Consider the following 10,391-nt stretch of genomic DNA (forward strand, 5'->3'; position numbering starts at 1 on the left):
AATGACTATAATAAACTAATTTTGTAAAGAAGACATTTTTACCTTTTAGTGGTTTTACAAGTGACTATTGTAGTTTTACTACGTAAGTACACCATCTAATTTGCACATATGCTCCGTAATACAATTTATTTGTTTAACACTTGTATGAAATTTGAAATTGCGCCTGCGTAGTTCTGTAAGGTTAGAAAGAGTAGAATGTATGTAGATAGCATCAGATAGCATCATTCCAAGTATACTGTGCAGCAGTATGTATTCGCGAGCATTCTATTTTACGTGTCGGGCTTTGGGAAATCGAACATTTGCACGTGATTGAATGAATTTATATTTGAGTCCTATTCGATAACATATTCAGTAAAGTATTTTGACGTCACAGTTATTAAAACTTTCTACCAAACGTATCGCATACGCAATTGCATGATCACTGGTGTAGGAAAACACCAGAAACTTGCTCGTTTCAGTTGTTAAATTTTATAGTTTTTATGTAAGTAAGAATAAACGTATTACGTTTGTTTTTTGTATATTACATTTTGTATTTATTCTTAATTAATTTCAGAATGTGTCACATTAGATATTTTCACCAGTCCATAGTATCTTTCACGAGGAATTTATTAATTAAAAATGGATGTAGGAGTATTCATCATTCGTAAGTATTTAAATCTGAGAAAGATAGGATGTATTTCATATTAATATTGATAAAACAAAACACTGTAGGTGTAAAGTGCTGGTAGTCGGAGGTGGAACTGGAGGTTGCAGTATGGCTGCAAAATTTGCTAACAAATTCAAGGATCCAAATAAAGTTATCATAGTGGAACCAAATGAGGTGACATTTTTTTATATTCAAAAAGCCTGCAAGACTATCTTGTTACCCTTACTAACCATAATTATATTTTCTAGATCCACTATTATCAACCATTATTTACTTTAATCGGTGGTGGTATAAGATCATTTGAAGATTCAAAAAGACCAATGAAGGATGTTCTACCTCAACAAGCAAAATGGCTTCAAGAAAGTGTAATGAGCTTTGAACCAGAACAGAACCAAATAACCATGAGTAATGGGGATACTGTACAATACGACGTGTTGATCATTGCAATGGGATTACAATTGCATTGGGAAAAAGTGAGGTTGTAAAAAATGTATTACATCTTTTGATAAAGAAGTAAACATTAATTTCATTTCATGTATCTATCAGGTGCCAGGTTTAAAGGAAGGACTTCGAGATCATACATCTCAAGTTTGTTCTATATATGGACCTGAAACTGTTGTAAATGTCTTTTCTAAAATTTCGAGAACTAAGGATGGCACTGCTGTATTTACTTTTCCAAGTGGCCCAGTGAAATGTCCCGGGGCTCCACAAAAAATACTATATCTCGCAGAAGAATATTTTCGTAAAGTACGATCGATCTACATATATTCCGATTTATTTTCTATTGTTTGAGGTTTAATACATAATCATGATAATGTTTATTTTTGCTAAAGCACAATGTGCGCGATAATATAAAAGTTGTGTATAACACAGCTTTGCCAGTAATATTTGGCGTAAAAAAATATGCTGATGCACTCTGGGGTGTTTGTAAACGAAGAGACATTACCGTTAATCTTCAAACGAATCTTGTAGAAATAAATGTCGCGGCGCGTGAAGCTGTATTTCAGAAATTAGATAAATCAAACGAGACGTTTGTACAAAAGGTATTTTCGAACATTATATAGAAAGTACATATACGAAACAATGTTGTTTATAATATATTCTTGTTTAGTATTCATTACTACACGTGTGTCCACCGATGGGTCCACCCGATGTTTTGAAAAGGCACTCTTCGTTAACGAACGACGTGGGATTTTTGTCAGTCGATCCTAAAACTCTACGTCATACGAAATATTCGAACATATATGGAATAGGAGATTGTACGAGCACTCCGAATTCCAAAACAATGGCTGCGATAGGTACGATAGTATATATATACCGAGAACTGTAAAATTGAATTTTCACAAACATGTATTTTCATTTCAGCGGCTCAAAGCAAAGTACTATATAAAAATATTAACGACGATTTAGCTGGTAAACCAATGACCATGGCTTACAACGGTTATTCGTCGTGTCCTTTGGTTACTGGTTACAGTAAATGTATTCTGGCCGAATTTGATTATAATTTGCAACCATTGGAAACATTTCCAGTAAATCAAGGACGAGAATATTTCTTTACGTTTCTACTCAAAGCATACGGTTTCCCACTTCTTTACTGGCATTTAATGCTACGGTAAATTTTATGCAATTTAAAAATCTCGAATTAAATGGGAGTAATGCGAGATTTCTTAATATTAACTGTTTACGATTCACAGGGGCCACTGGGACGGACCAGAATTCTTTCGTAAATATACGAATATGATCAAAAAGAAAGAACCTTCTGTAAAAGTTTAAAATTGAAACGCTTTCGATCGCTTAGTCATTTAGAATAGAGAACTAATATATTTATTAAGGAAGTCCTAATTGCATACAATATTTCTAAATGTTAATTTGTCGATAATAAGTAACTGTGATGAAAAATTTTTTTCAAGGTTCATTTTATACGATGATCATTATGGTATATATTTCGACAAGAATTGGAAAAATCATTGAAAAAATGTATGAGCACATAAATACGAAGAAATAAATATAATATTATGTTAACAATTTTCTAACGTTCCTTTCGATTCGTCGATCGAATTCATTTTTGCGCAGTGGCAGTACGATTTACGTAGTAGTGAGATTATCGACGCGTCAAGTTTGACGTAAACATGGATGGCCAGCTATTGGTAGGTTTTTTCATGTGCGTCTTCATTTTTTTTTATACAGACTCGTAATAAAGTACGTCTCGTAATAATATGTTCTTGATGTAAGTATTGACTCGTGCAATTGTAATCATGAATCGTGGTGGATCATCGAAAGTCGTGCAACATAACCTATCTTCAATGCTTCAGAGTGACCAGGATCGCGATTTTCTACAACGCGTATGATTTCTATTGATTTTAAGTTTGCTTTTCCTGTCTGTTCCCATTTGTTATCATTTAGTTGGATAATAATACTAAATGCAGGTGTTTCTTAACCTCTATAACTTTAATGTAGCATGCGTGGTTATTAACACCCTGATGGCCATGTAGGCCGAGTCGTTCACCCTAAAAGCTTTTTTTTCAATTTTCGTTTCAATTTGATTAATCGTACAATTACACAAGGTCTACTACGTATAATCAAATTCTCGAAGAACATTTGGGGCGAGCGACTTGTCATCGAAAGGCTAAAAATCGTAGTCAAGTACTACATGGGTGCATATGTGGGAAAGTCTGTTTTTTTTTTAAACTTTCTTTTTTCTAATACGAATCACGTATGACTATAGGAACCAACGCTCTATACAGTCAAGGGTATGGCCATCCTTGACAACGACGGTAACAGAATATTAGCGAAGTATTACGACAAGAATATATTTCCTACACCGAAGGAACAGAAAGCATTTGAGAAGAATCTTTTTAACAAAACACACCGAGCAAACGCAGAAATTATTATGTTGGACGGTTTAACGTGCGTTTATAGAAGTTACGTCGATTTGTTCTTTTACGTCATGGGAAGCTCTCACGAAAACGAGGTAAATATATCTCTGAAGTAAACAATTGCGAGAATAGTGGAAAGTATCTGTTTTCTAAAATGTTTTGTTTCAGCTTATCTTAATGAGCGTCTTAAACTGTTTGTATGATTCGGTCAGCCAAATTTTGAGGAAGAACGTAGAGAAAAGAGCTGTTTTGGATAGCCTAGATATAGTTATGCTAGCAATGGATGAAATCTGCGATGGAGGGTAAATAGAAATAATTGAGTACGCGCATTCGTAAAAAAAAAAAAATAATTCCAACGATATTGGATTTTTTCAGAATTATTCTCGACGCCGATGCTTCCAGCGTCGTTCAGAGGGTAGCGTTACGAACAGATGACATTCCGCTTGGAGAGCAAACAGTTGCACAGGTAACGATCAGCGTTAGGTAACAAGTTTTATGAACTAAATGTAGTAGTAACGTGTGTGTCCGTTTGTGACATAGAAACACTTTCGATTTCTTTATTTTGTGTTCATGCGTCATTCTACATTCTTCGCACAGTCTCTGATTGTAAGTTTTTGTAACCATAGAAGACAGAATCTTAACAATTTTTATTACAACCTTCACGTACGTTACTAAATAGTCGATTTTTGTTCTAGGTTCTGCAATCGGCGAAGGAACAACTGAAATGGTCTTTATTAAAATGAATATTACATACCGAAACTGTATTAATTCCGTATATGTATAATGTTAAGGCTTTTAAAAATATAAAGGAATACAGGATTCCTTGTTAAACATTTTATAAAGTTATACGCTACTATGTTTTTAGAACTAATTTTTCTTTTTCCATTAGAAAAATTTATTTTGGACACGATCCATAGAAGTTTAAACAGAAAGCGCCATCTGTGTTTAGAGTCCTCAAGTTTGTAGTGAAATAGTTCCCATTGCTACTGCTAGATGGCGTTCCATACCCGTTTGACAATATTGCGGCCCTCAGGGGCTGATTGTAGTTACAGTACGGGGCTTAGCGATCCGGGTCGACCCAGGGGGTCCTAGACTCGTTTCTGTCATCACTGGTTCCGAGAAGGGGGGATCAGTGGGCCCAACAGATCCCCATTAAGGATGTCAGAGAATGAAAAGTAATGTAAACAAAAAAATTAACGAATACTTACATTCTATTCAAGCACGCTATCAATTAATTCGCGAACAAGTAACATTGATTTTTAACTATATAAATTAAAGTCTCTGTTCCCTATTAACAAATGAATCGCATTAAAATTAAATCGAGCCGTATATTCGTTAAATTCTCAAACGATTTTCCAATATAGCTGATCCAAAAAATTTTGCAAAAAATTTCGGATCAGAGGTGGTTGACACTGTGCCAACTCGTTCGACGTGGAAAGGGGTGCGCGATAGTTGTTTTTTTTTTTTTCAGTCTCGGGGGAAATCTGAGGTCGACCTGAGGGGGAGAAACGAGGCTAAAGGTAGTGCAGGGAACACCGCCTAGAAATCGCAGGACAGTGGTCGCTTATTTGAAGTCAGGTGACAAGCGGGTAGCCCGATTCGATTGTGTCCGTTGGTTACTCTTTCATCGGGTTCCTCCGCGCTGGGAATTTTAGATTTGATTACAAAACGCGTCCTCCTGCTACCCCTCCTACGCTATCGTTTCCTCCACCCCCACGTCGCGATGGTGCTTTCGCCCTTGCAGCTAGCGATGGGACCAACACCCTCGCGTACGACTCGTTCTATAGAGTACATTAGAATGGCTCTTATTTATTTTATATTTTATTTCTATATGCTGGTATATTTTGTATTATGCTGTATTATGATACAGTATATCTGTATACGTGCGTATATAGCTAGCCCAAGTCTAAGCTTGAGAAGATCTTAGAATGAATTAGTTAAAACTAATTAGATCTTAAAACTAAATGCGTTACCACAGAAGTTGAGTCGTTATAACTTTGTGTAGAGTCTCGTTGGACTCCGATTTTGTAAACAAAGCTGTTTATAAATTAAGATAAGCCCGAAGATCGAATCGTATCGCTACTATCGCTACTTTGGGACCGCGTCCGCAACCCCGTTCCGCCTGTACCGATGAAAAACTCTTGTTGCTCGATCGCGACGGAATTATTGGCCGACCGTGCTTATTTATGGCGTTCATTTTCCTGGAGATTGCAGAAGAGGACGTTCGCTGGTCTCTCTCGCACAGGTTCGATTTTTTTGCTGTAGCACGTCGATGCGCGATTTACGGCGTGTCAACTGAGAGGTGAACAGGACGTTGATAACGAAGACACTTTGACGTGGCGCATCGTCGGCCTCCACCCTCTGGTCTCGCGAGGAAATTAATCCCGCAACCTTTGCGTGGCCGTTGAATCAAAGATCGACGATGGATCGGTCGAAACGTTGGTTTCTCGTACACTCCTTAACGCCGACAATTAACCCCGCAAAAAGGGATTTAGGATCTTGTTTTTATTTTTAATAAAATAAATTCTTGCGATCTTCGAACTGGCACTACAAAAACTCTTCTTTCCACATGGGGATCGCGTGACAGCAGGAGGCTACGAAACGATTAATCATCCCTGGATGACTTCGTGTTGCGGCAGATGAAGTCACTGCATTATACATGATCGCCGCTTTAAATGGGATTAACGCGAGATTCGTAGAATTTATTGACATATGTTGCTCGATCCTCCGATGCTCGAGCATATGATGCTGCTACTGCGAAAAAATTTGAGATTACTGTACCGCTATCGAGCACATAATTTATCGAGTCATCCCATAAGTAATCCCATTTTGGGACGCTAACTTTCTATAATCTTTTTCCATCTTTCAGTTATCGTCTCAATTCCATCTTTCCAAAATGTTCGAGGTTTCGATTTAAACAAATAGGTTGTAATCGCTTATTGTTAATGCATTTATATATATATTTTTTTACTGTTATCCTTGTTATGAGCGGTCTGAAAGAAGATGTCTTGTTACAGTAACGTAAGAGTCGGTATTACTCGTGGGATGACCTAATATCACAGTTCTCGCTTCCTGCCTAAGAAAGAAGGGAGCTCTGATTTCATCGAATAATGTCCATATCCGATAATAAGCGACTGACAAACCGATCGACGCAATTTGTTCCGTCCTCCCAATTGTCACCGTGACATCATGTACGTCCTTTACATATGGTAACGATCCCGTTTATTATTTTGCGGGGTTCGCCCCTGCACTTGTCGAAAGGGTAATCCTTACCTGCTGTCGCTCACGAAGCAAGGGTACGAATCGAGACCCAAGGGGTTGGGACTCGTTAATGAAATTAATCGAGCGTAAAGTCCTCGACGGTGACCAGACTTCATTATGCGTGACGATTTACGATCAACGCTTGGAAGAGTTACGACTGCTACTAGTTTTTTCAACGAATGTCGCAGCGTGAAGTCTAGCAAAGGATGAATATTACAGTTCTGAAACTATCATAAGAAAGATGGTTGTGCCAATGTTGTGTTTCTTCGGTATTGAAGACCTGTGTTGTACACTTCATCAAGACCAGAACAGTATGCTAATTACCTTTTGCTTTCAAGTTGCAAGATGAGCCCAAGCCAGACGATCGTGTGTCAGGATGCTGTTGTTACTCAGCTTAGCAGAGTTCGAAACGCAGATTTAAAAGAGTCGGTAAAGCATCGCTGAAGATCCACGCGTTAAAACGAAAGGGTGTGGCGTGCGTAGAAGTTGGAACAAAGGGGATCACATTGTCGAGGAGGCAAGTGGATCCGTGAAGGGATTACCAGGCAAATATTTATGTAGCCAGCCCCTTGGGGGACGGTGGATCATCAAATTCCAATGACAAAACGGACACAGCCACGGGTGGCGACGATACCCCTGCGAGGGGTTACATCCGCATATGCTGCTCCATTCGCAGCCGATGCTTTACGCTTTATCCAGGCATCCCGAATCGTTGTAACCCATAGGTGAAAGCGAAACGCGATTAAACTCGCTCGAGATCGTCGTCCATCGCCAGGATTAACCGTTTTACCAACTTTTTAACACGTTAACGTTGCTCGACGTAACGTCAATTCCAGTTATCACAGTAACCCTCGATTTGCAACGAGCACACGGGAAAGTAGAGTACCAACCATTGAAAAGGGAATCGATTCGAGGGTGGTAGCGTTAATCGAATATAGTTTTTTTTTTTCTAGATCGAGCCAGGATCATCTTCTCCCAACGAGGGAAATCGAAGGGTGCGACGTGTTGATCCGATTTTGATGGATGATTTTTTCGTTTCGATAGTCCGGGGCGTTCAGCCCACATCATCAGTTGTCGAAAGCGAGGATAAAAGAGTCATCTCGCGGAACCATCAATTTTCCCATCCAGAAACAGCTGTACTTTGAGTGGTAATACTTTTTATAACTGTATTATATACGAAATTGAAGATATCTAACTCGTCCTAACTTTCTCCAGAATTTTCCAAAGGACCATTCTTCAAAAATCCCTGGCACCGAGTTCGCCAGTTATTCCCAAGGAATCTACTGCAAAGTATTCCTCTGATAAACAGGCCGCTACACCTTATGAATGCTTGATGATGGCGTTTCACGAGGCGTCTCACCCTCTGCGTTCGAGCTCAAGGGCGAATCTTCGTCCTCGTTCCTTCTCTGACTTTCTCCTTTCCTCCCTTTGGTATTCCTCGAAGGCATCCCACAACGTTTTCCGCCGCTTTCAACCCCGCGTTACCTTCTCCGTCCCCATCCTCGGGGATCTGCCAGGACCAATCGTCGTTCAGCGCTGAAACGAGGTGTGGTGAGTCCAAAGGCATGCTCTACTCTGTTTAGCCAAGATAAGATCGATCGTAATCATTGGAATTGGATTCAACATTTATTAAGTATAGACATTTCTTTCTTGTCGATTTCTCAGAGTAAAAATTAATTTGGGACATTTGTTATACTACGCGGTAGTCTGCGCGCTTCCTCGTGAAAAGTAAAAGTCGAAGAAAACTAAAGCAAACAACCTCTGACCTCTAATTTCGATAGAAGGAAATGTTCTACGCGCAAACTAACGTTATTAAACGAAAATAACCAATATCGGAAGCATTTCAGATTCGGACTCCAAGCGTTTCGAGACCAAATCTTCGTTAATTTATTTATTTAAATAGAAGGATACTGATAATTCATTTTTTTTTTTTAAATGGTATTATTTAACGATCGGTCCAGTTGGAATATAAGCGTATTCTCGTCGTCCACCGAGGTTGTTTCGTACAATCAAATATCCATCTCTCGTTTCCACCCTCGCAGAACCACCACCCAGCCTCCTGCCACCGCCAATCGTCGGCGAGCAGAGAAACGAGGGGTGGCGAAGCGATCCCCTCTTTCCTCGTGGAAACCCTCCCGAGAAGTATTGACCCGGTATCTCTCTCTCTCGTCCCGCAGATAAGCGAGAAAGGTCAGAGCCATCATGGCCCCCGGCGGCTGTTCTTTCCACCTGACGCTCCTTTCAAGATTTCACGCCTCGACGAATTCTCCTGTGAGTTTCAAGAAACCTGCGAACCTGTCTAGATACGCGATTACAAGCCCGATTAACACCTTTGCTCCTACGCCGATGTCTGCGACAATTTCCACGGGGCTTTCGTTTCTGGGCAATTTGGAAGGTAAACAGCAAATCTGAGCAAATTAATATTTAGTATGGAAACTCGCCTACATTTCATTCCTTATTCAACATTTTTATTTAGATATGTATTAGATGCAGAAATTAATTCCGTGCCTTTCTAAATTAAACTTACCGTGTATTTGCAAAGAGAAACAATGCAAACTTTTAATTGTCCCTAAGTCACACGTCCCGGAAGAGTATAGCTTTAAAAACAATATACGAATAAGAGTTATAAATAGACGGAGTTAAAATATAAATCACCCCTTTTTTTGCATAAAAATCTGCAGTCTAGTTATACACGAGTGAACGTAAAGGCACGGAATTAATTTGTAACATCTAATCACGCGTTTACGTTTTAATACATCGCACAAAGATACGCGGTATAATAACGACAGGTCGGATGAAACATGTAGCAAGCGTTTCCTATAATTTCCAACGTGAAACTGCAGGAAGCTGCTTCCTCATATACGACATCACTAGATCAGGGGTCGTAACAGCGCGGTGCCCAGCACCTTATTGCTATCTACCACCTTGCCATCCCTCCAACCCCCGTGAATCTCTCACCACGCCATCGACCCTCCGCCAGCGATTTCGTTGTGTGTGTGTGTACCATTTCTGCGCGGTACCTGTCTATTTACTCGTTCACGTATTCCCCACCAATACACGGCCAGCGCCGCTGTAACGAGTCTCAACCCCATCTTACTCTCTGGTGGTCGTAGAGACAGAAGCAGCAGCAAGATTGAGGAAAAAACGGCGAGAAGGACGGAAACAGAGGAAGAAGCGATGGAAAAGATTCGAAACGTTCCGCAGTTACTCTCTGCTTCGTATTTTTCAGGAGTAAGAGTAACAGTCTTTGTTTCTTTCTTTTTTTATATTCTTTTCGCTTCGAACGTGGTTACGCGTTAATGTTGGATTCGTCTGATAAGAGGGAATGATTCTCTGAGGGCTGTTGAAATAGGAATCTTCTTGAATTGAATTAAAATTCTTGAAATGTGTGAAGGGTTTTTGGTAATAATTTAAAAATATATTTGAGACGTGCGCAGAATCGCGGCACAGATAACCGTGCAACTACTACGAGGCCCGTATATTCCCTGTCTACGAGAAAATGTAGTCACCTAACTCGAGATTAGCGTCAGGGCTGCTGCTACCCTTCCTCTCGCTCCGATCTGTCTCTCCACTGCCTGTCACCATTTTTTAAAATATCTTAGAACCTT

At 39.6% G+C, this 10,391-nt stretch overlaps 2 protein-coding genes and 1 long non-coding RNA gene across 7 annotated transcripts; all 3 read left to right on the forward strand.

Annotated features, from left to right (window-relative positions):
- Positions 1 to 214: 214 nt before the first annotated feature.
- On the forward strand, positions 215 to 2,671 carry LOC128877221 (sulfide:quinone oxidoreductase, mitochondrial). Its single transcript, XM_054124355.1, has 9 exons — positions 215 to 481; positions 554 to 643; positions 712 to 820; positions 895 to 1,119; positions 1,193 to 1,393; positions 1,480 to 1,689; positions 1,758 to 1,944; positions 2,012 to 2,258; positions 2,341 to 2,671. Exons 2-9 carry the CDS (start codon positions 555 to 557, stop codon positions 2,417 to 2,419), a joined length of 1,347 nt encoding a protein of 448 aa, XP_053980330.1. The 5' UTR covers positions 215 to 481; position 554; the 3' UTR covers positions 2,420 to 2,671.
- On the forward strand, positions 2,637 to 4,341 carry LOC128877320 (coatomer subunit zeta-1). 5 transcript variants are annotated; one of them, XM_054124530.1, is made up of 7 exons: positions 2,651 to 2,793; positions 2,879 to 2,988; positions 3,372 to 3,617; positions 3,691 to 3,824; positions 3,898 to 3,988; positions 4,120 to 4,128; positions 4,218 to 4,341. In XM_054124530.1, the coding sequence occupies exons 2-7, from the start codon at positions 2,902 to 2,904 to the stop codon at positions 4,263 to 4,265; spliced, it is 615 nt and encodes a 204-aa protein (XP_053980505.1). In that variant the 5' UTR covers positions 2,651 to 2,793; positions 2,879 to 2,901; the 3' UTR covers positions 4,266 to 4,341. The 5 variants fall into 5 exon arrangements, with proteins under 5 accessions (XP_053980523.1, XP_053980529.1, XP_053980505.1 ...); XM_054124548.1 differs by lacking the exon at positions 2,879 to 2,988 and having other exon boundaries at positions 2,637 to 2,793; XM_054124526.1 differs by lacking the exon at positions 2,651 to 2,793 and having other exon boundaries at positions 2,803 to 2,988.
- A 2,558-nt stretch (positions 4,342 to 6,899) lies between these two features.
- On the forward strand, positions 6,900 to 9,340 carry LOC128878344 (uncharacterized). The gene is made up of 3 exons (XR_008457392.1): positions 6,900 to 7,931; positions 7,999 to 8,334; positions 8,961 to 9,340. It is a non-coding gene; the product is annotated as an uncharacterized LOC128878344 (long non-coding RNA).
- The last annotated feature ends 1,051 nt before the right edge of the window (positions 9,341 to 10,391 follow it).

This window comes from Hylaeus volcanicus, chromosome 1, assembly GCF_026283585.1.
Source record: "Hylaeus volcanicus isolate JK05 chromosome 1, UHH_iyHylVolc1.0_haploid, whole genome shotgun sequence".
Lineage (NCBI taxonomy): Eukaryota > Metazoa > Arthropoda > Insecta > Hymenoptera > Colletidae > Hylaeus > Hylaeus volcanicus.

What these genes read in the sequence shown, in the direction of transcription:
- LOC128877320 (XM_054124530.1), top strand. Translation starts at nt 2,902, where the DNA reads ATGAATCGTGGTGGATCATCGAAAGTCGTGCAACATAACCTATCTTCA. An exon ending in ATCGCGATTTTCTACAACGC is followed by an intron (nt 2,989 to 3,371) that starts GTATGATTTCTA and finishes GTATGACTATAG; the next exon opens with GAACCAACGCTCTATACAGT. An exon ending in GAAGCTCTCACGAAAACGAG is followed by an intron (nt 3,618 to 3,690) that starts GTAAATATATCT and finishes GTTTTGTTTCAG; the next exon opens with CTTATCTTAATGAGCGTCTT.
- LOC128877221 (XM_054124355.1), top strand. Translation starts at nt 555, where the DNA reads ATGTGTCACATTAGATATTTTCACCAGTCCATAGTATCTTTCACGAGG. An exon ending in TGTAGGAGTATTCATCATTC is followed by an intron (nt 644 to 711) that starts GTAAGTATTTAA and finishes AAAACACTGTAG; the next exon opens with GTGTAAAGTGCTGGTAGTCG. An exon ending in CAAAACAATGGCTGCGATAG is followed by an intron (nt 1,945 to 2,011) that starts GTACGATAGTAT and finishes TTTTCATTTCAG; the next exon opens with CGGCTCAAAGCAAAGTACTA.